Here is a 22,422-nt window from a genome sequence, read left to right on the forward strand (position 1 = left end):
GGGTTTGTGAGGGCCGCTGTGCCGGGCCTGCCCTGGGCTGTCAGGTTTAGTATGTGGCCCCTTTCTCATCCACAATGCCCACGGCCTTGTCTGTCCCCTCCCCAAGGGAATGGCATGATGACAGCATCCCGGGTTCTCTGTGACCAACCCCCCACCCCCTGCACACACACTCACACACTCACACACACACACGCACTCACACACACTCACACATACACACGCACACACACACATACACACACGCACTCACACACACTCACACACACACACGCACTCACACAAACACACACTCACTCACACACACTCACACGTACTCATACACACTCACACACTCACACGAACTCACACACACTCACACACTCACACACACACACGCACTCACACACACACACACACGCACTCACACACACTCACACATACACACGCACACACACTCACACATACACACACACACTCACACAAACACACACTCACACACATGCACTCACACACACTCACACGTACTCACACACACTCACACACACGTACTCACACACACTCACACAAACACACAAACACACACACTCACACAAACACACAAACACACATACTCACACAAACTTACACTCACACTCACACAAACACACACGCACTCACACAAACTTACACTCACACTCACACAAACACACACGCACTCACACAAACTTACACTCACACTCACACAAACACACACGCACTCACACAAACTTACACTCACACTCACACAAACACACACGCACTCACACAAACTTACACTCACACTCACACAAACACACACGCACTCACACAAACTTACATTCACATTCACACTCACACAAACACATACGCACACACACACTCACACAAACACACACACACTCACACACACACACACACTCACACACACACACACACACTCACACAAACACACACACACTCACACACACACACACACACTCACACTCACACACACAGGCTCCAGCACCTGACAGGCACATGGCACATTTTGTTCACGTGGGGGGAGGAGGCACTGCCGTCCACACCATGAGACTCTGCTGTCCTCTTCTGAGAGGGAGGGGGCCTCACCCTGTCCTATTTTGCAGAGGGTAGCCCCTCCAACTGGAAGCGGGTGGCCCTGCTCTGCAGTCTGGGGTGGGGCCGGGACTGACCCTGAGTCTGGGTCACTTGCAGTCTCCTCCATTCAGAACCCTCGAGATGGCTTGACCTGTGGTGGCTCAGTGGATCAAGCGTCGACCTGGAACGCTGAGGTCACCGGTTCAAAACCCTGGGCTTGCCTGGTCAAGGCATGTATGGGAGTTGGTGCTTCCTGCTCCTCCTTTCTCTCTCTCTCTCTTTCTCTCTCTCTCTCTCTCTCCTCTCTCAAAGATGAATAAATAAATAAAAATAAAAATAAAAATAAATAAAAAAAAAAGAACCCTCGAGCCCTGTCGCCGGGGTGGCTTCCTGCCCCAGCTGGGCCAGCAGGGAGGGCCTGCACTTGAGAAGGTGCTAACTGGTCCTGTGATTCCACCTCTTCTCCTGTAGGGTGTGAGGATGAGGGTAGAGGGGGTGAGGGGGATGTTTAAAGAAGAAATGACCGTGCCTAACCTGCGATAGTGACCCCAGGAGCATGTCCCACTGAGTTACCCGGTGAGGATGTCTTCCGAAGGCAGAATAGGACCACAGAAGAGTTCTGTCTTTATCCTTTTAGCAATGAAAAAAAAAAAAGATCAGTGGAATAAAAAAGAATTGCAGTGCCTATGAGCCACACGGCCGTGTGATGTGTAGCTGACGCTGTAACTTACCCAGCCGCGGACAGCCAGCGGCTCTGTTACAAACACAGACACGTGCTCCCCCGAGTCTACGGAGGGTGTCACTGCAAAGCCCTCTGGGAGTGAAGGATTCCCTGAGTGCCTTCTCCTGTCTGGCCCTCCCAGGAGTGTCTGTTAGGAAGCCTGGTGTTGAAACTCTGTAATGATACGCTCGTGTGTGTTGGGTGGGGGGGTGCTTCAGGGTTAGCTATTAGCATTTTGTTCGCATTCCTTTATTTGGGGAGACTGTGTCTGGGACCGCAGGACACAGAGTGGGGGACGTTCTCTGCTGTGACCTGCGGGCTCCTTAGCCCAGGAGATGCTGCTCTGTGGAGGGCCACATGCAGCGCCTCCTCCTGGGCACAGGCTCCCAGGGTTAGCCCTGAGAGGTGGGCAGTTCTCCCAGACGCACGGCTCGGGCCAGGGCGAGGCCAGGCCCTTTGTCCGCGAGGTACTCGAAGGTTGCTGAACAAAGTACCTAAGAGACAGGTTCCCAGGTGCGGGTTTCCTGCGGGGACCCGGCTGCGGGAGCTGCCCAGGGAAACGTGGGCCTGGCCAGTCCTGACCCCGAGCCCGGGGGCCCGTCCACAGAGCTCCCCGGCCGCTGGAGTGGGGCGGGGTGCCACGCAGGGAGCCCGGCGTGGCGAACGGGGCTCCGCTTGGTTTCCATTTCCCTGCGAGAGCCGGTGCGGCTGCACACGAGCCCAGGGGGCCTGCTCCAGGAGCTGAGCTCACGGTGGGCGCCGTGTGAGCCTACGCAGGAGGCCTGCATGCCTTCCGGGCTGCCTGAGCGGTGCAGGTCCCCGGGCTAGGCTGTCGGTGCGACCAACGTCACCGTGGTGTCCTCAGAGCGGCTCTGGGCCGTGGGCGCCGTGGCAGAGCATGGCCAGAGCCCAGGACACTCCCAGCAGTGGGTCTGTCCGCTCAGCACACCGGGTGTTTGCATGGCCATCTGGAGTAAGGGCATAGGTGGCCGTGGAGGAGGCACACCTCGGTCCTCTCAGACTCAGTTTGCTGGTCTGCAAAGTGGGCGTGAGAGCAGCTGGTGGCCCTGAACCGCTGCCCGGGGACCGCTGGTGAGTGAGGTGCGAGCAGACCAAGGCCCAGGCCCAGGAGGAAGGAGGTGGGAAGCTCACCCCCCGCACAGAGGCCGGGAGGCTTGGTGAGCTGCTCCTGGGATTCTGTCCCCAGGGGCACAGGGCACATGTCTCTCGGGGGCAGATGCCAGGTGGGCCAACCTGCACCCTCGGAAGGGGAGGTGCTGGCTCTGCCACCTTGGTGACCCTGGGGAAGTGTGGGGACAGAGAGGCCCATTTCGGGGCACACGTGGCCCTAAAGAAGTTTGTGTGACATCATTTCACCTCACAGTGGGGGGCTGTAGCTGCCTGAAGCCAGCAGGAGCCCTGAGGGCAGGAGCTGTTGTCATGTGAAAACTGATTTTTTTTTTTTCCCAAACAGTGAACAATCCTGGTGATGTCACAGGCCCAACAGAGGGCCCGAATCAAATCGGTTCTGGTGCTGGGGCAGCTCCTGTAACCCTATCCAAGGTGACGACACAGTCTGGCTCAGGGCAGGAGAGTGCAGAGGGTGGGGGCCTTCAGATGGGCATCTGGGGTCAAGATCAAAACCCACGCAGGTCAGAGGAGGCTGGGGCTTAGCAAAGAGTCCCACAGGCCGAGGACCCCCGGGAACAGGGTGCCCCTCCCCTGCGGCAGCCACGGTCCACAGTGGGGGCACCGTGAGCGGATTCACGCGTCCCAGGGTGGGGTGCTAAGCGAGGGGCCGCAGAGGGGGAGCACGAGGTGGCCTCCCCCACGCCTTCACGCCTGGCTGAAATCTGATCCCATGGCCTTTGGGCCTGATGCAGTCAAGCTGTTGCCACTCCCCTCTCTTCCTCCAGAGGAAGGACCTTCGCGGATGAAGTCATGGGAATGAGGGCTCCCTTTGCCCCCGAAAACAGTGGGAACCTGCAGTCAGCTTGTTGTGTGGCCTCCCGGTCTACCGGCTGGTGACCTCTGCTGTTTGCAGGAGCCTCCCCAACAGATGACATCATCTCCTTCTCTAGTCACGTGATTGGCTTCCCTTCCACAGGTGAGGACACTGAGGCTCGGACCCCCGGACTGGCCCACGGTCATGATGCCACCCAGTGAAACCTCATCTGGGCCCTATACTCTCTTTTCCCCTATACCTCGAGGTCAGCACCTCTGAGGAACTCACAGACTCAGTTCGATTCCACGAACGTTGACCCAGTTTCCACCGAGTGCCGGGCACAGGGTCAGGTGCTGGGACTCAGCCCCTCCTGGCAGGTCCTTGGGGCAACCTTCTTTCTGCTAAATGTTATCATGCTTCCAATACATTAGTTTTAAAAGTTACACTTCAGCCCTGGCTGGTTGGCCTGGCGTGTGGAAGTCTTGGATTTGCTTCCCAGTCAGGGCACACAGGAGAAGTGACCATTTGCTTCTCCACCCCTCCCCCATCTCTTTCTCCTCTCTCTCTCTCTCTTTTCCCCTCCCACAGTCATGGCTCAGTTTGAGCAATTTGGCCCCAGGTGCTGAGGATGGCTCCATGGCCTTGCCTCAGGCACTAAAATAGCTCAGTTGCCGAGCAACAGAGCAGCGACCCCAGATGGACAGAGCATTGTCCAGTAGCGGGCTTGCCGGGTGGATCCCAGTTATGACGCATGCGGGAGTCTGTCTCTGCCTTTTCATCACTCACTCAGTAAAAAAAAAAAAAAAAAAAAAAAAAAAGTTATACTTCAGTTCACCTCTCAGTAGGGTAGATACCAGCGGCTCTGTTTGCCATTTTGGTAAGGATCAAATTCTTCCATGTGACGGTGGCTCACCTGAGAACCAGAGGGAGCTGAGCCCACGTTGGCTGTACTGGCTGTGGAGAGCACCAGCCAGCGTGGCCACCGAAGGCTGGGGTCTGCTGGGCAGGGTAGTAGTGTCTCAGCTGACTCAACATTGTGGGAAAGGCAACACCCACCCACCTGGAAGACATGGACATTGTGGGGCCAGGAAGCTGGTGGCCCTGCCTCCCTCCATGGACCTGTGAGTTTGGTGGGCTTCTGCACATGTTCCACGCTGTCCGTCCTTCTTTCTGGAAGTCCGTGATAACTCCAAGCCTTCTAAAGCAGGGGTCCCCAAACTTTTTACACAGGGGGCCAGTTCACTGTCCCTCAGACTGTTGGAAGGCTGCCACATACAGTGCTCCTCTCCCTGACCACCAGTGAAAGAGGTGCCCCTTCCAGAAGTGCGGCAGGGGCCGGATAAATGGCCTCAGGGGGCTGTAGTTTGGGGACGCCTGTTCTAAAGAGTCCTTGTGCCTGACTGATGGTGGCACGGTGAATAGAGTGCAGACCTGGGATGCTGAGGTCCCAGGTTCGAAACCCTGATGTGCTGATTTGAAACCCTGAGGTCCCCAGCTTGAGCACAGGCTCATCTGGCTTGAGTGCAGGATCACCTGCTAGAATGTGAGATCATTGAAATGATCTCATGGTTGCAGGCTTGAGCCCAAAGGGTAACTGGCTTGAAGGCCAAGGTCGCTGGCTGGGAACCAACCTCATTGGCTTGAGCAAGGGGTCACTGGCTCAGCTGGAACCCCTGGTCAAGGCACGTATGAGAAAGCGATCAGCGAACAACTAAAGTGCAGCACCTATTAGTTGAGACTTCTCATCTCTCTCCCTTCCTGTCTCTCTCCCTCTCCCTTTCTCTCCTTTTCCTCTGTCTCTCAATCGATAAATTAAAAGTAAGTAAGTAAATAAATAAATAAAGAGTCCTTGTGGTCCTACGGACTTTGATCAGGGGAGAGGATGGCTTGATTTGCTCCATGGATATCCCTTGTGTGAATTAGACATTGGTATCCTTTAAAAAAAAAAAAATCTCCCCCCATTGATTTGCAGAACAGAGAGAGAGAGAGAGACAGAGAGAGAGAGAGGCATCAACTGTTGTTCCACTTAGTTGATTATTTCAGTTGTGTACTCCTCACTGATTGCCTCTCATACAGAGGATCTAACCCGTGACCCCGACCGGGGATCTAACCCGTGACCCTGACTGGGGCTCTAACCCGTGACCCCGACAGAGGATCTAACCCGTGACCCCGACAGAGGATCTAACCCGTGACCCCGACCGGGGACCTAACCCGTGACCCTGACCGGGGATCTAACCCGTGACCCCGACCGGGGGTCTAACCCGTGACCCCGACCGGGGGTCTAACCCGTGACCCCGACCGGGGATCTAACCCGTGACCCCGACCGGGGCTCTAACCCGTGACCCCGACCGGGGATCTAACCCCTGACCCCGACCGGGGATCTAACCCGTGACCCCGACAGGGGATCTAACCCGAGACCCCGACCGGGGATCTAACCCGAGACCCCGACCGGGGGTCTAACCCGTGACCCCGACCGGGGATCTAACCCGAGACCCCGACCGGGGGTCTAACCCGAGACCCCGACCGGGGATCTAACCCGAGACCCCGACCGGGGATCTAACCCGTGACCCCGACAGAGGATCTAACCCGTGACCCCGACCGGGGGTCTAACCCGAGACCCCGACCGGGGATCTAACCCGTGACCCCGACAGAGGATCTAACCCGAGACCCCGACCGGGGATCTAACCCGTGACCCCGACCGGGGATCTAACCCGAGACCCCGACCGGGGATCTAACCCGTGACCCCGACCGGGGATCTAACCCGTGACCCTGACCGGGGCTCTAACCCGTGACCCCGACAGAGGATCTAACCCGAGACCCCGACCGGGGATCTAACCCGTGACCCCGACCGGGGATCTAACCCGAGACCCCGACCGGGGATCTAACCCGTGACCCTGACCGGGGCTCTAACCCGTGACCCCGACAGAGGATCTAACCCGTGACCCCGACAGAGGATCTAACCCGTGACCCCGACCGGGGACCTAACCCGTGACCCCGACCGGGGGTCTAACCCGTGACCCCGACCGGGGATCTAACCCCTGACCCCGACCGGGGGTCTAACCCGTGACCCTGACCGGGGATCTAACCCCTGACCCCGACAGGGGATCTAACCCGTGACCCTGACCGGGGATCTAACCCCTGACCCTGACCGGGGCTCTAACCCGTGACCCCGACCGGGGCTCTAACCCCTGACCCTGACCGGGGATCGAACCCGTGACCCCGACCGGGGGTCTAACCCATGACCTCCACGTGCGGGAACAACAGCTCATCCACTGAGCCACCCAGCTGGGGCCGACACGAGTGTCCTTTTGCACAAGCGCCTCGTGAGTGTTTGGTGGTATGCCAGAGAGCGTCCACGGCGCGTGTGGTCCCCGCCTGCTCTCCATCCCCTCCGCCAGGCCTGGCTGGGCCCTCGGCTGGGTTTGGCCGGAGGAGGTGCTATTGGGAGATGGGGGGGTGGGGCGCAGAGACAAAGGTGAGGTTGGGTCCCTACTCCGCCACTTCCTTCCCGCTGGGTGGCAGGTGGCTGTGGCTCATTCCTTTAGCGAAGGCTCAACTCCCCCCCCCGGCAGCCCCCCTACCCCCCAGCTCTCTTTCTGGAGTCGGCATCTGCCTCATCTGTCCCTTGTCCCCCGGGGCAGAGGGGTGGTGGTGGCTAGCTCACCCTGGGAGCCTCTCCAGCCCTTGCCCACACCTTGGAAATGGCCCCTCATGAAACCCTCTTCTGTTACTCAATTTGGGGGGTCATGTGTTTCCTTCAGGGACCCTGAAGGGTGCAATTGGCCTGACCCAGGCCCCCTGAACAGGGGCAGCCCAGCCAATCCAAAGAGGGGGCCCCCACCCAGGGGACTGCCCCCCATGGCTGAGGGTGTGCAGCTGCAGAAAACACGTCTGACTCTACAACCCCACTCTTTCAACTGCCCGTGTGTGATCAAAATAAGTCCATTTCGAACTTTTCGAATCTTTGTTTTGAAACAGTGCCTGTGGCTGAGCACCTTGAATAATGGTCTAGAACACGTTTCACAGAATTTTCACACAGAAAGACTCGGGGGTCCCCAGAAACCTTCCCCCTCGTTTTCGCCCACCCCACCAGCTGAAAAGTGGTCCTGGGTCTGGGACTGGTGTTCCTTCGGGAGCAGACGCCCAGGAGGCCCCTTGGTGTCGGGGGCCCTGGGGACAAACTCCTCCTCCCGTGAGAGATGGTCACGAAGAGTCGGGTCTGGGAGTGAAGTGGGTCTCATCTACAGGAGCGGGGCTGGGGGAGGCAGGGACCCTTACTCAGGACCAGGATGCCAGAGGCGCCTCTGGTCCCCTATGGGGTTCAAGGAGGAGCCCCAGGCCAGCGGGAGAGATACTGGGGCTGCCCAGGGGGCCACAGGGCCTCAGCCAGGACATCGTATGTATACAGCCAGCCGTGTGCCCCTGACAGAGCCCATGACACAGCGGGAGGGCCACTTAGCACCCAGTGAGAGTCCTTCATTGTCCCCTTAGTGACCAACACATGCCTCATTCAGGCCGAGTAAGAAGGAGCCGGAAGCCTGAGCCAGCTAGCTCTACGTGGGGCCAGCCTGAGTCACCCTGAGTCAAGCTACGAGCTGGCAGGAGGTGCCCACTGGGCACTGCCCTTGCTCGGGAGGCTGCCTGGCAGCCAGCCACTCACCAACATGCCCAAGGCATCCCTACCTGGTCCTTGCTGCTGACCCCCATTCCCTCCACCCCATCTGCCATGGGCCACCTGCTGGGGACTTCCATTGTGACAGAGAGCTCTTCCTTGTACGCAGAGTCCCCCAAGAAACGGGAAACCCTGGCCTGAGAGCGCCCCCCTGCTCACCTCCCTGGGAGAGAGTCGCTGACCCTCCCCCGCCCCCGGTGCAGGCAGAAGGACCCTCTCTCCTGTCCCTCATGCCAGATGCTTTCCGTTCAGTGCTTTGGTGGGGTGCGGCCCTCCCAGGGGCGTAACCCAGGAAAGCCAGGTGGGGGCCTCCTTTGTCCTCAGAAGAGAGGCCTTTGGGGACAAGGTGCCTCCATGCAGAGGTTGGGATGAGTGGGTGTCAGGGACAGGGGGTCCAGGGGAGGCAGGAAGAGCCAACAGCCTCCCCCAGCTGGCCTGTTTTTCCTGGATCTAGAGTCAGAGTCTCGGGTGGGGGGTGGCTGCTGGCCGTGGTCACAGCTGTCAGAGTCTCGGGGGGTGGGGGGTGGCTGCTGGCCGTGGTCACAGCTGTGGGCCAGGCACTCACCCTCGCTGGCACCTCAGCGTCCGGGGCCGCTCTGTGCCACCCTCATTGATGCGGCTTCCTCTCCACGGCAGCCACTGAGTTCTCGCCACGCTTCCCGGACCCCTCGCTCCTTCCCCTGAGGTCTCAGACACCCCGGTGGGTCGGGATGCCGCTTCACTCTCTATTGGGGCGCACAGAGCCCCAGCCCCCACCGCTGGTCAGCTCGGAGTTGATGTGGTGGCCCGGGAGACCAAGACCATGTCCCTCTGACGTCCCTGGTGGCCTGAGCCCAGCCCCAGCCGAGTGAACAAACCAGAGAAAATGAACGGGGGTCTTCCGCTGGCCGCGGGGCCGTCCGCCGGCCGCCTCCGGGCCTGACAGGGCGCCGCTCAGTGCTCCTGAGCGGCCCTGAAGGGCTGGGTCCACTTGGAGACATCCAGGAAGACCGTGGAGGCGCAGTGGTAGAGCCAGGGGCGGGGCAGGGCGCCGTGGCGGGTCCAGGCGTCCCGCCGGGGGTCGTAGGCCTCCATCTCCACGTGGTAGTCGCCGCCCATGCCCTGCCAACGGCCGCCCGTGGCATACAGCGCGCCGCCCAGCGGCACCAGCGCGCCGTTCTCGTGCAGGCTGTGCAGGGGCTGCACCTGCGGACAGGCTGTGGTCAGGGTCCCGGGGCGGCCAGGGAGCGGTGGCCAGGGCACAGGCAGAGAGCACGCCAGCACCCGCCCTGGGGCCTGGGGCCTCCCCCCGGCTCCCTGTAAGCCCCCCTCTCCAGGCCGCAGCTCGGGGACCATGTGCCCAGCGCCCTGTTGCTTTCCTGGCCCGTGTCTGCTCATTCCTGAAAGCTGGGTCTGAGGGGACACGGAGCCTGGAGCCCCCTGCCACCGGCCCCCAGGGTGAGGTCTGGGCTGAGCCTCCGATGCTCAGCTGCTCTCCCGGAGGGGACAGATGTGGCCTCGGCCCTGAGAGACACACGTGGGGGGGCCCTTGTCTCATGGGCCCTTCACCGGCAGCTGCACCCCTGGCCCTAGCCCGTGGCCTCAGAAGTGCCCTGGTCCATGCCAGCAGCCTGCCTGGAGCCGGAGAGAGAGGCGGGCACTTTGGAAAAGCCCAGAGTGGGCGGTAAGGAGAGGTCTGCTGTGGCCTCCACATGAAGGACAGTACCGGGTGGCCCTGCGTGGCTGGGGGCCCCGCCCAGGGCGGAGGCATGAGCCCGGGCCCAGCTGAGAGGGCCCAGGAAGAAGGCCCGCCTGGCAGGGTGCGCCCTGCACCTGTTGTGCAGCCGTAGTGGGGCTTCTGGTCAGCTGAGCGCTGACGCCAGGGGACAGCTGTGGGCAGTGGGACCACGGAGGCCCCGTGTGGCCCGGGCGGGGCCCGGTGTGCAGCCTTCCCGGAAGCAGAGCCTGCCCCCTGGTGCTCCAAGGACTGAGATCCTCCGGCAGGTGGGGCGGGCCCAGAGCGTCCGGTGCTTCCCCTTCCCTGGTGTCCCTGGGGGCGAGTGTCCAGGAGCCCACCCCCTTCCTTCCCCTGGGCCAGGGGCAGCAGAAAATGGGGCACCAAGAAGCTGGCTGCTCCCACCTCACCCACAGCTCGGGAATCCGCCTCCCGGCTTGACTACCCCGAGGGGCGGGAGACTCGCTCCCTCTCGGGCCTGGCCACAGGCGGGAAGAGATTGCCCTTAGTCCACAGCTGTCGCCGCAACACCCCCAGCTGAGCCTGGGACTGACCCCCGTGCTGGGGACAGAGCCCCCGCGGTGACCAGCAGCCCCCCGGCCTTGGCTCTCCTGTCCTCAGGGGTCTTGGCTGTGTCCTCATCCCTTCCTTCACGGTCCTCCCCTGTGGTGACACCCCCAGGTCCCGGGCCTGCTCTCGGGGGCATCAGGGGTCGCGAGGACGTCACACCGGCAGGTGACGCTGGGGCCCACCTTCTGCCACAGGTTGGCCCCGGGGTCGTACACGTAGACCTTCTTGGTGTTGTCCCCGACCAGGTAGAGCGCGCCCTGCAGAGCGGCACAGCGGGGCGAGGACAGGTACTTGGGGATGAAGGGCGAGGCGATCATGCTCCACGCTTCTGCGAGGACACAGGGTCTGAGGCCCACCCTCATTGGGGTGCACGGCTGGGCTCCCCCAGGGAAGCACCCCCATCTGAGCCCAGGGAGTGAGCCCCTGCCTGGGGGGTATGGGTTCCACAGACCTGAGCCCACTGACAAGCTCACTGAGCTTCACTCTCTCTGGACCGTGGCGGACAGGGGGCGCTGGGAGCAGGGGGTCCTCAGAGTCTCATCCTCGGGTCCTTAGCAGGGCCGTGAAAGCCACCCCACCTGCCCGACCCTGACTGGGCGCCCTGGGCCTCTGTCTCCCTCCCGTCCTGCCCCTTTGGTTTGGTAACCTGGAGGCGCCACCTGACCCTGGGTTCAGCGGGTCCCCCGTGGGGTCCTCACACCCATCCTGCAGAATGGGTCCTAGTATCACCTCCACCGTCCAGGGGACAGGACGGAGGGTGAGAGATGGGGTTGGGAGAGCCACCAAGCCAGAGGTAGCCCAGCTGGGGATCAAACCTCTTGCGGGGTCCAGAGACCGAGCTGGTGCCCACTGGGCCTTGGGCATCTTGACCACACACAGTTCCAGGCAGAGACGGCAGCCAGACAGCGTCTGAGCCTGGGCTTTCCTGTCACCTGCCCCTAGGCACTCTGCCCCCAGCTCACCACACCTCTAGTCTGGGTGGGAGCTGTGACTCTGTGTAGGTGACCCCTTGGTGTCCCGTCCCCTGGGCCCCACCTGTCCCTGAGCCCCCACCTCCCACTTACTGAGATGGGGGCCCCTGTCCCCTGGGTCCCCTACCTGTGACGGGGTTGTAGCACTGCAGGGCCAGGGTGTTGTACTTGCAGGCACTGGACCCCACCAGGTAGAGCCGGCCCTGGCAGCCGGCTGCCGAGAAGTTGCTGACATACTTGAGGGCCGGGCTGACAGGTGTCCAGGTGTCTGTGTAGGGGTCATAGCTCTCCACCTCGACCACGTCCAGAGTGGTGCCTGCAGGGGCAGGGGGCGGGGTGGGGCTGCAGGGGACTGGGCTCTGTAGAAGGGCAGGGACCACCCCGGGTGCCCCAGGACGGGAAGGCAGTGGAGGGCACAGCCTCAGTCAGCAGGTGTGTCACCCTCGTTTCAGAGAGAAGTGAGGCTGGGAGAGGTGAGGGCACTTGCTCAAGGCCCCATGGCCAAGACGTGGCATGGGGGGCGGGGGGCAGGCACACTCGTGTAAAGGATTTCCTGACTCCAGAATGGTGACAGGGTCTCATAGTAAAAGCCCTGCTGCCCCCAACCCCTCAGAACTGGGGCACCGTGGAGGGGTGACAGTGGGAGCCCCCAGGAGGCCGGCCTTCCTGGCCTCTCGCATGGGGGTAGTCCTTCCCCGGGGCGGAGGCAGTCTGTCCTAGCAGAGCTGTGGGCAGTCCCCACCACAGCGCCGGGGAGAGCCTGGCTGTGGTGGGGGTGAGGGCCTGCCCCAGGGGGCCCCGAGATCCTTGGACTCGGGACCTGTGCATGCCCTCTGCCCTCGGGCTGGGCACGACCCCTGCGGAGGGGAAGGGGCTGGGCAGGCCTGGGGACCCCAAGGTCCTTGGACTCAGGACCTATGCATGCCCTCTGCCCTCGGGCTGGGCACGACCCCTGCAGAGGGGAAGGGGCTGGGCAGGCCTGGGGACCCCGAGACCCTTGGGCTGGGCATGACCCCTGCAGAGGGACAAGGGGCTGGCCAGCACCGGGGCAGTGAGGAGCGGTCTCGAGGCCAGCTGGTCACCCAGAGAGGCCTCAGGGAGCTGGCTCGGCCCGTGTTTCATTCCTCGACATTCATCCAACCCCACATGTCCCTGGGGCGACTCTGATGGGGGCCTGGGGTGGACGGGGGTGAGGTGGGCTCCGTGCTCAGGCCGGGCAGGGTGGGGTGGACGGGGGTGAGGTGGGCTCCATGCTCGGGCCGGGCAGGGTGGGGTGGATGGGGGTGAGGTGGGCTCTGTGCTCGGGCCGGGGAGGGTGGGGCAAAGGTGACAGCAAAGGGGCCCGCTGTGGCTGCCTTCACCCCGGGGACTTCACTGAGTGGGGGACTCCGAGCTGAGACCCGGGCCCCAGGCTCTGGGGCGGGAGCGGCTGTCTCTTCGGGCAGCCTGGGGACGCGGAGAGGGTGGGCTCACCGCCGATGACGTAGATCTCCCCGTTGAGCGCTGCGCTGGCGTGGTTGGTGCGGGCCTTCAGCATGGGCGCCACGGGCTTCCAGACCGCCTCCTTCAGCAGGAAGCACCAGGCCTGGGTGGTCGACCAGGTGTCTGTCTTGGTGCCCCGCGAGCCACCTGCCGGGACAGGTGCTGTCCACTCCAGTGTCCATCAGCCTGGGGTCTGTGAGCCACCAAGCGTCCGGCTCCCTTCTCTCCAGTCCAGTGCTGTGCTGACAGACGCTGGGCGGGGTGGGACACAGGGCTGGGTGGAACGCGGTGGAACAGTCTAGCAGGCTGGCCTAGGGTTCTCCATGCCCCACAAACAAGAGGTGCAAGACCGCAGTTTAAAAACCTCACCTGGGCCCTGGCCAGTTGGCTCAGTGGTAGAGCGTCTGCCTGGCATGCGGGAGTCCCGGGTTCAATTCCCGGCCAGGGCACACAGGAGAAGCGCCCATCTGCTCCCCCACCCCTCCCCCTCTCCTTCTTCTCTGTCTCTCTCTTCCCCTCCCGCAGCCAAGGCTCCACTGGAGCAAAGTTTGCCCGGGCGCTGAGGATGGCTCCATGGCCTCCGCCTCAGGCGCTAGAATGGCTCTGATTGTGGCAGAGCGATGCCCCAGATGGGCAGAGCATCGCCCTCTGGTGGGCATGCCGGGTGGATCCCGGTGGATCCCGGTCGGGCGCATGCGGGAGTCTGTCTGACTTCCTCCCTGTTTCCAACTTCAGAAAAATACAAAAACCTCACCTGTGGGAGCTCTTCCCCAAGCAAATCTTACAAGGACCCCCAACCTCTGACATACACAGGAGCGGAGTGACCCCTCACTGCTGCCACCACACAGTTCCGTCTGGGGGGGGTGGAAAGCTCTGGAAGGGTCTTCCCTAAGCTGTCGGGGATCCCACGAAGTGTGTGTGGGGGTCCCGCCTGCCCACCTGTGACGTAGACGCTGTTGTTGAGCGCGGCCAGGGAGAAGCCCCACTTGTGGAAGTCGGGGAAGTCCGGGAGCGTCATCCACCTCTCTGGCAGGAACGAGAGGCCAGGGGTCAGCGTGCAGAGCTCCCGGCTGGGGCCTCCCACCCCTCAGCTCCCATTCTACTCAGCGAGGGCAGAGACGTCCCCTCACCAGCTAAACAGAGCACAGGGGGAGGGGGCCAGGGGCTCCCGGGGGGGCGGGGTCCGAGCCGGCTCTGGGGGCTCCTCAGAGCCTGGCACCCAGACTGGACAAAGGCTGGCCCCAGGCTGGGCTGAGAGGTGGCCCAGGCTCCAGAGGCTGCTCCCACACGGACCCCCGCAGCTGGCCCCGCTGACACCAAACAAATCTTCTGGTTTGGACCTCCCTCAGTCGGAAGGGGTGGTGTGTCCAGGGGTCTGACCTCCAGTCCCGAGTGGGTTCTCCCAGAAACATCACTCAGGTGCCTTCGGTCACCTGGGCACCTCTGTGCTCCCGTGAGCCGGGGCGTGCCGGGGATCGGACACCTGTCCCAGCTCTCATGCACCGGCTGTGTGGCCTTGGACTAGCCCGGCTCAGTGTCTCTGTCTGTGGGAAGGGGTAACTCCCACCCCAGGGATGTGTGGGGACCACGTGAGACAACGTGTGTCCGTCATTCAGCAACTGCTCAGCCACAGGTGGCTCTCAGGGCCGGAGAAGGCACCCGAGTCCGACCTGCCTGCCCCGAGCCACACGAGGTTGACCGAGGCCGGGAGCGGCTGAGAAAATGCTTTGAGAAAAACCAAATGAGACCATAAGAGTGGGGACATCTGAGTCCTGTAAGTGGACACACTTCGGGGGTTTGTGGAAGGGAGGGACCAGGCTTGGGAAGACTCTGTCCATTGTTGACGAGAGTTTTTAGGCCGCGGCGGCACCTCGGGCCTTGCTGGGCAGGGGCTGCGTGTCCCCCCTGACTCATGTCTGTGTCACCCCAGGGTGGGGACTGCCCAGACGTCGGTCACCAGCCCTTTGCCTGCCAGCATCCCCCCTGCCACCCACCCCGGCAGGATCCGAGGACAGCTGCTCCCGGGAGGAGCCAGCGAGCTCATCTGATGTCAGGCCTGAAATCCCCTGACCTGAGACAGCTGGCCCCAAGCCTGCCAGCCGCGGACGCTATGGGGTGGCTGGTGACCAGCCCAGCACCCCCAGGACACCAGCCAGCCTTCATCAGTGCTGCCCGCAGAGCTTTCCCCGGGGCCAACGTGGACCCCCCAGGCGGGAAAGCCGCCTCCCAAGGGCAGGCCGGACTCCACGCCATGTGCTTCTCATTTTAACTCTGTGAGGAGCCCATTCCACAGATGAGGACACAGAGGCTCAGGGGGGTCAGATGACCTGCTCAAAGGCTGGACTTAGAATCCCACTGGGGCTGACCCAGGACTGAGCTTCATCCCCGAGGCTACGTGCACCCCCCACTGAGGCCACGGTCTCGTCAGGCACACAGGGCGGGAGCACCGAGAGGAAGCAGCGCCCCCCGCCCCTGGCCCGACGACATGGGGCAGCTGAGCCCCTGACTGGGGGCCTGGCCCGTACGTGGCCTCAAGGACAGAACCGTGGCTGTGGTTGGAGGGAGAGGGGCCCACAGCAACCCCCCCAGGCCCCCTGCCGCCCTGGGGGCCCAGGTACACCCGGAATGGGCCCACTCTCTGTACACGGGGCGCCATGGCTCCTGTCCGGTGGCTGGGACAGTGGCTGAGCTCTGGATGCAGGGCCGGGGGGGTGGGGTGGGGGGTACTCACTGGCTTTGGTGTTGTAGAAAGCGAAGTTCCCAAGGTGGGGGGCGGGCTCCTCCTCACCCTCCTCCTCCTCCTCCAGGGCCCGCCCGCCCACCACCACCAGCACCTCCTCCTGCTGCGGCCAGGCCAGGGGCAGTGCCTGCGGGCAGAGGGAAGGGCGACAGCTGTCCCCCCCACACCCAGGACCCCCCCCCCCGGCACTGCCGCCCCGGTGGGGCTTTCTCTGTTTTTTCACATAGTGTGTAGGTTTGGATTTTTGAGAGAGAGAGGAAGAGAGAGAGGATGAGAAGCATCAACTGGTAGTTGCTTCACTAAGGTTGTTCCTTGACGGCTTCTCAGGCAGGGACAGGCGGCGGGGGGAGTGGGGGAGGTGCTTCTGTCAAGCCAGTGACCCTGCGCTCAAGCCGGCCATCTCGGGGTCTCGAACCTGGGACCTCAGCATCCCAGGTCAAGGCTCTGTCCACTGCACCGCCCGTCAGGTGCCTCGGCCGCATTTTCAGAGGCAGGTACTGGCCCGGACGTTTGGGGGCCGCTGTGGGTCTGCGAACATGCTTCCGTGTCGGTGCGCGTGCATGGGGTGGAGTGAGCTTCAGTGTGTGTGCCTGTGTGTGTGCGTGCCTGTGTGTGTGTGTGCACCTGTGTATGTGTGTGTATGTGTGTGCGCGTGTGTATGTGTGTGCCTGTGTGTGTGTGCGTGTGTGTATGTGTGTGTGCCTGTGTGTGTGTGCCTGTGTGTGTGCCTGTGTGCCTGTGTGTGTGTGCCTGTGTGTGTGTGCGCCTGTGTATGTGTGTGTATGTGTGTGCGTGTGTGTATGTGTGTGCCTGTGTGTGTGCCTGTGTGTGTGCGCGTGTGTATGTGTGTGCCTGTGTGTGTGCCTGTGTGCATGTGTGTGTGTGCCTGTGTGTGTGCCTGTGTGCCTGTGTGTGTGTGCCTGTGTGTGTGTGCGCCTGTGTATGTGTGTGTATGTGTGTGCGTGTGTGTATGTGTGTGCCTGTGTGTGTGCCTGTGTGTGTGCCTGTGTGCCTGTGTGTGTGTGCATGTGTGTGTGCGTGTGTGTATGTGTGTGTGCCTGTGTGTGTGTGCCTGTGTGTGTGCGTGCCTGTGTATGTGTGTGTGCACGCCTGTGTATGTGTGTGTGTGCACGCGTGTGTGCATGCCTGTGTATGTGTGCGCGCGCGTGTGTGTGTGCCTGTGTATGTGTGTGCGTGCCTGTGCGTGTGTGTGCGTGTGTGTGTGTGCCTGTGTATGTGTGTGCCTGTGTATGTGTGTGCGTGTGTGTGCGTGCACGTGGTGACACCGGCAATGCTCAGAACAGTGAGACGGGGCCGCCTGTCCCTGGCACCCCCCACACCGTGTGTGACAGTGGCCCTCCTCCCAGGAGCCACCGCTGCACCTGCCTTTGGAGCTGACCCCCAGACACTGTCCCCCCGTCCCCAGATAAGGGACCGGCATGTAAGCCCACCCAGCTGGGATGGCCCTGGCTGGTGGGAAATGCTGCGATGCTTCCTTCTACCTTGGTCGACAAGTAGCCACTGCCCAGAGCTCCCAGTCCCCAGAGGTGTCGTGACCTCTCTGGCCCCTCCCACAGATGCCTGCGCCTGCCACCACCAGCAATTACAAGGTAAACGCCTGGTGGGCTCGGCCTCCAGCTGGCTCCACCCCGAGGCCAACCCTTGGGGGTGTCTGGTGGTCCAGGGTCACCAAGCACCCCGCCCGTGGCCTGAGCACCCCGCCCGTGGCCTGAGCGCCCCGCCCGTGGCCTGAGCCCCCGCCCGTGGCCTGAGCCACCTTGGTTCCCAGGCTCGGCACCGAGACCCTCACTTCACGCCTCTGTAGCGCGGCCCTGAGCAGGCAGCAGGTGGACTCGTTCCCAGTCTCAGCCTCCCTCACGCTGGCCTGTCACTTCCATGGGGACCTGCGCTGGGCCCCCCAGGCCAGGCCCATGGCCAGCACAGGTAGGAAATGGCGTCCAGAAACGCTGAGGAGCTTTCCAAGGGGCAGGTGCCCAGGCCTGTCTGTGCCCCTTGCCAGTGCCTCTTCTCTGATTTCCTTCCCTCCTGCTGAGCTTGAATTCCCATCTTTGAGGCCCAGCTCATACGCTGCCTCCTTCAGAAAGCCCTCCCTGACTGCCCACCCACCCACCGAGGTGGGTCCAGCCCCCAGCGCTGGTCTTTCTCAGGCTGCCTTAGCTCTGGTTCCAGATTTGCCTCCTGAGCTGTGGACTCCTGTGGGACAAGGGTCGGGAATGGTCACTTCTGGGTCCCTCCCCCACCCTTGGCACACACAGGGGCACAGCCTCTACTTGGGGGTAAATGGTGTACTCTCCGTCCCGTGCCAGTGGAGCGTCCCGGCTTCTCCTCCCTGCCCCCCCCCCGCCCCCACTCACCTCATCACAGCCCTGGGACAGGGCCACCCGACAAGCCTCCGATTGCAGGATCAGGGGCTCCGTGGTCAGCAGCTGCTGCACGCAGGGCCGGGGCACGGCGTCCAGGCGCACCAGGCCGAGCAGCTCGGGCAGGCGGGCGGCCCGGGCCTGCGGGTCGTGGCGCACCCAGCGCAGCAGGGCCTCCAGGCGGCTCTGCTCCGGCTGCACCTGCAGCAGGTCGCTGGCCAGACAGGTGGCCAGGCGGTCTTGGGACAGCTGCAGGAACTCGTCCTCCTGAGCCACGGCCTCGAAGTTCTCCCGCAGGAAGGCCCAGGCCTTGGCGGCCACGCCCAGCAGCCCCTGCTGCTCCCCGAACTCACAGATGCCCAGGCAGTTGGTGGCGTCCAGCTGCTGCTGCAGGTAGTGGCCGCAGACCTTCTGCACGGCGGGGAAGTGGAGGCGCGTGGCTGTGCGAGTCAGCGCCTCCACGTTGGCCTGGGTGATGGTCAGCCGGCCCGTGTACGCGAAGTCCACCAGCTGGCCCACCACGGCGGCCTCCACATCCCACAGCTCCACGCGCGCCGAGAAGCTCTCGGCAAAGTCGCCGGCGAACATGGCGTGGAAGTAGGGGCTGCTGAGCGCCAGGAGGCCGCGGTGGCAGGGCAGCTCCCGGCCACCCACCAGCAGCGTGACGTCGGCCAGCTTGGGCTGCGAGCGCATCCTCTGCAGCCCGTCCAGCATGTCCTGGGCGTGTGAGGGCAGCTGGAAGTCCAGGTCATCCACGTTCCGCACCATGACTGCGGGTGCCAACTCGGCCGGCCTCCGGGGGGGACGCTGCTGGGGCGAGAGGGGAGCAGGGTTGCTGGGGGCACAGGCGTCTCTTCCTCCCCAGCCCTCCCCACCCCTTGGCACGCCTCAGCTGAGCACCAGCACTGCGCAAGGCGCTTTACCCAGCACCCCCTGGGCTGGACACAGCGCCGTGGCCCGTGAGGCAGGCCCGAGGGTCAGTCCCCTCACCGCGTGGAGGCTGAGGCTCAGAGAGGGCAGGGGGCCTCCCCGTGGCCCGGCCATCAGGGCAGGATGGGGTCAGCAAGAGGGCCCGCGCTCCAGGCCCCTCCACATTTCCGGGCCGCGCAGAGCAGACCCCTGGAGCTTGAGGTTCCCTGTGGTCCCCAACCCCCAATGGGCTTCCTCTGCTCCCAGTTACGCCATTGCTGGGGAGGGCGTTGGGGACACTGGAGAGATTTCCTGCCCCACTGTCCGTGGCCACAGGGAGTCTTGGCCGGCCACAACCTTGCTGGTGTCTTGGGGGGCAGCGGTGGCCCTCTCTGGTCCCCATTCCCTCATCTGCAGAGTGGGAGGCTGGCTGATGGTGCAGGGGGAGGGAGGGTCAAGACAAACCAAGGAAAAGTCTCCGGAGAGCGATTTCACCTCCCAGTTCCTGTCGCCCGATTCAGCAAGTCCACTTCTGGCTTCTGGGCTTATTTAGTTTTGTGCACAGCTGTTAATGGACTTCTGATATTTCCCTCCAGGAAAGTCTGCCCAGAGAAACGAGAGGTCTGCTGGCCGGGAGGCGTCCACCTCTGCGGAGAGCTGCACCCAGGGAGATGGTCTGTCCACCAGGGGGCGCCCTCCGGAGCCCTCAGCCTGTCCGTGGGGACAAAGCCCAGCAAGGGAGTCAGTGAACTACAGACGCCCAGGGTGGGGGAGGCCTTGCTGAGCTGCCAGGCTGGTGTCCACGGGAGCTGACGGCCCCTCCCTGCCCCCTGCGGCCGCCCATCCTCATCCCTCAGAGCAGGGACGGACCCAGGGAGCCCGCCTGGGGGCCCGAGCACCTGCCTGGGCTCATGCCTGAGACAGCAGAGGTCAACAGACCTGGCCAGCGTCCCTCCCGCCTGATCCCCTCCCAGGGAGGCCCTCTGGGCAGGGATGGCCTCTCTACCCTCCAAATGGGAGTGGCAGGAGGGCCAGGAGGGCTGGCCACCCCCCACCAGGACTTGCATTCCGGTCATTGTTGTGTTGCCTCTGGCCTGTTGCTCCTAGGCCAGGGGCCAGGGCAGGAGCACCCGGCCACATTCCCACGGGGCCTTAGCAGTGGCTGTGGACACCTGCCACCCTGCAGTCCCAGCTCAGGGCAGTGGCTTCTGGAGGGTCCCAGGACCTCCAGCCAGTGCCTGTCCGGGCCAGGCGTGAGGAGAGCTGGGCAGTCAGGACAGCCAAGGGCAGGCCTGACTCCTTCTCCAGCTGGACGCTGTGGACCCGGCTATAATCGGGGTGTGGTTCAGCCTCCCCCCCCTTAGCCGCCTCTCCAGCTGGGACATGGAGGGACGTCCACCTGCTGAGTCCCCCCCACCAGGGGCTGGTATCTAGGACTCTCTCCAAAAGACCCAGCACTGTGATCTCCAAGCCCATGGGCCACCCCACCGTCACCCACTCTCTCCCCGCCCCCCCCCCGGCCCCTTCCACCTGCCCCTGTCCAGATCCCCCTGGACCCTACCTCTCAGTGGGACCCTGTACCCCGTTGCTGAGGACTCGGGCCGGAGAACGGGAGTGGCCAGCTGGCTGAGGGGACATGGAAGGCCTGCTGGACTGGGTGGCCACGTGGGCACGAAAGGGTATTTTTAGCCTGTCTCTGTGCTGGGAGGAAGGGCAGGGGCGGGGGCAGGCGGGCGGGGCGGGGGCTGACGGATGGAATGGTGGGAGAAGGGGTTTGGTGCTGTCTCCTCCTGGGCTGTCCACCCTGAAAGCCCACATAGGGCCACACCATGGAGTAGGGAAGGCCAAGGCATCCCGGACCAGGGGCCAGGCCGGACAACAGGACAGGACAAGTCTGAGCTTCACCCCTCCCTGTGGGCTGGCCTGGGGGGTGCGGCTCTCCCCTTTTGCATCCTCTCTTGGGAGATGGGGCAGTGGAGCCTGTGTTGGGGGCTCCGGGGGGCACACAGAGGCCCCTGCTCATGGTCACGGTGTCCCAGCTCTCACTGTATCCATAACGGGGGGGGGGAGAGGTTGGTGGAGCTGGCCGGGGAACAGAGGCCAGGTCTCGTCCCTCCCCCTTCCTCCCCTCGAACCCCCTCCCCTTCTGTTTGCAGGCAGAGCAGCAAGGGTTAACGCTGGAGGGAGGGGGTCAGGGATTCCTCTGAGAGGCTGCTGTCACTGGGAGCCGCCCAGCTTGGGCACGGAATGGAGGCCTTCCAGGGACATGGGGACCAGATCGGAGGCCCGGCACCTACCTCGGATGACAAGTCAGTTTGGGAAACTCGATACTGGGGCTCAAAACAGATCCTCGTATCAACACATCATCCCTGAGCGGTGCAGTTTTTAAAAATACTCTGCCGGTTTCTTCTTATGACCAAAGGGAAAAAAAACAAAAAACAAAAGCCCCAACAACAAGGCGTGCGCATTGGGGAGAATGTGGAAAACAGAAAAGTGTCCAGCCAAGGGTGCCACCAGAAGACACTCCCCGCGAACACTGGTCTCGTCCCTGTCTGCCTGTCACCGGCAGCGTGGGGACGACTGCTCGTAGATGTTTGTGTCCCGCGTCTCTGTCACTCACATCGCAAGCCTCCCTGATGTGACGGGTCTTGGCGGGGCATGAGTTTAAACCTCGTCCTCATTGGGACCCCTCATCACACCTTAAAGACGTTGGAAAGTGGCAGTCCTTTCTACGAAGGGACGTTTGTGTGGGGCGCGGTTGTGGACAGTGATAACTAACGGGTACAGTGTCACCTCTGTGAGAGATTTGGACAGCGGCGTCACCACGTTCAAGTGTGTGGTCATCTCTATAGCTGGACGGGTGACGTACTGTCTCCAGCAGGAGGTAGCGCTGTCCCCTCTGCGCGCCTGGCGTCCCCACGCCTGGGGAGGCTGTCCCAGTGCAACCAGACCCTCCCGCCGGTCCGCGGGTGCCTGGCGGCCTCCCTGGCCCATGCTATCTCTTACTCCGTCTGGGATTTATCTGGGGCACGAGGTGTATTGAGGTCATCTGTTTTTTACTTTCCTTAATTAGTTGACCAGCGCTCAGGACAATTTCGGACACATCCTTCTTCCCCCAAGGGCTTGCTGCATCCTGTCTCTCTCAGGGCAGAGCTTTCTGGGATGGGGAGAGTGTCCCAGCTTTCTGTATTCTGGCCTGTCGATCCGAGGGACCATCTCTGCTGGACTACTGCTCCATCTCTTCCT

At 62.7% G+C, this 22,422-nt stretch overlaps 1 protein-coding gene across 7 annotated transcripts; it reads right to left on the minus strand.

The window, feature by feature from the left end:
* Window positions 1-7,682: 7,682 nt before the first annotated feature.
* On the minus strand, window positions 7,683-20,837 carry KLHL30 (kelch like family member 30). 7 transcript variants are annotated; one of them, XM_066281189.1, is made up of 9 exons: window positions 20,738-20,837; window positions 19,672-19,778; window positions 18,262-19,074; window positions 15,878-16,013; window positions 14,086-14,172; window positions 13,138-13,293; window positions 11,792-11,980; window positions 10,876-11,021; window positions 7,683-9,594 (listed from the first exon to the last, which is right to left on the minus strand). In XM_066281189.1, the coding sequence occupies exons 3-9, from the start codon at window positions 19,033-19,035 to the stop codon at window positions 9,343-9,345; spliced, it is 1,740 nt and encodes a 579-aa protein (XP_066137286.1). In that variant the 5' UTR covers window positions 19,036-19,074; window positions 19,672-19,778; window positions 20,738-20,837; the 3' UTR covers window positions 7,683-9,342. The 7 variants fall into 7 exon arrangements, with proteins under 7 accessions (XP_066137286.1, XP_066137291.1, XP_066137287.1 ...); XM_066281194.1 differs by having other exon boundaries at window positions 18,262-19,077; XM_066281190.1 differs by having other exon boundaries at window positions 19,642-19,778.
* Window positions 20,838-22,422: the final 1,585 nt, after the last annotated feature.

This window comes from Saccopteryx bilineata, chromosome 5 (assembly GCF_036850765.1).
Source record: "Saccopteryx bilineata isolate mSacBil1 chromosome 5, mSacBil1_pri_phased_curated, whole genome shotgun sequence".
In the NCBI taxonomy this organism is placed as follows: domain Eukaryota; kingdom Metazoa; phylum Chordata; class Mammalia; order Chiroptera; family Emballonuridae; genus Saccopteryx; species Saccopteryx bilineata.

Coding starts and splice junctions, on each gene's coding strand:
- KLHL30 (XM_066281189.1), bottom strand. CDS start 19,035: ATGGTGCGGAACGTGGATGACCTGGACTTCCAGCTGCCCTCACACGCC. Junction 14,173..15,877: donor TTTCTACAACACCAAAGCCA/GTGAGTACCCCC, acceptor CGTTCCTGCCAG/AGAGGTGGATGACGCTCCCG. Junction 11,022..11,791: donor GTGCTACAACCCCGTCACAG/GTAGGGGACCCA, acceptor GTGTCCTCGCAG/AAGCGTGGAGCATGATCGCC.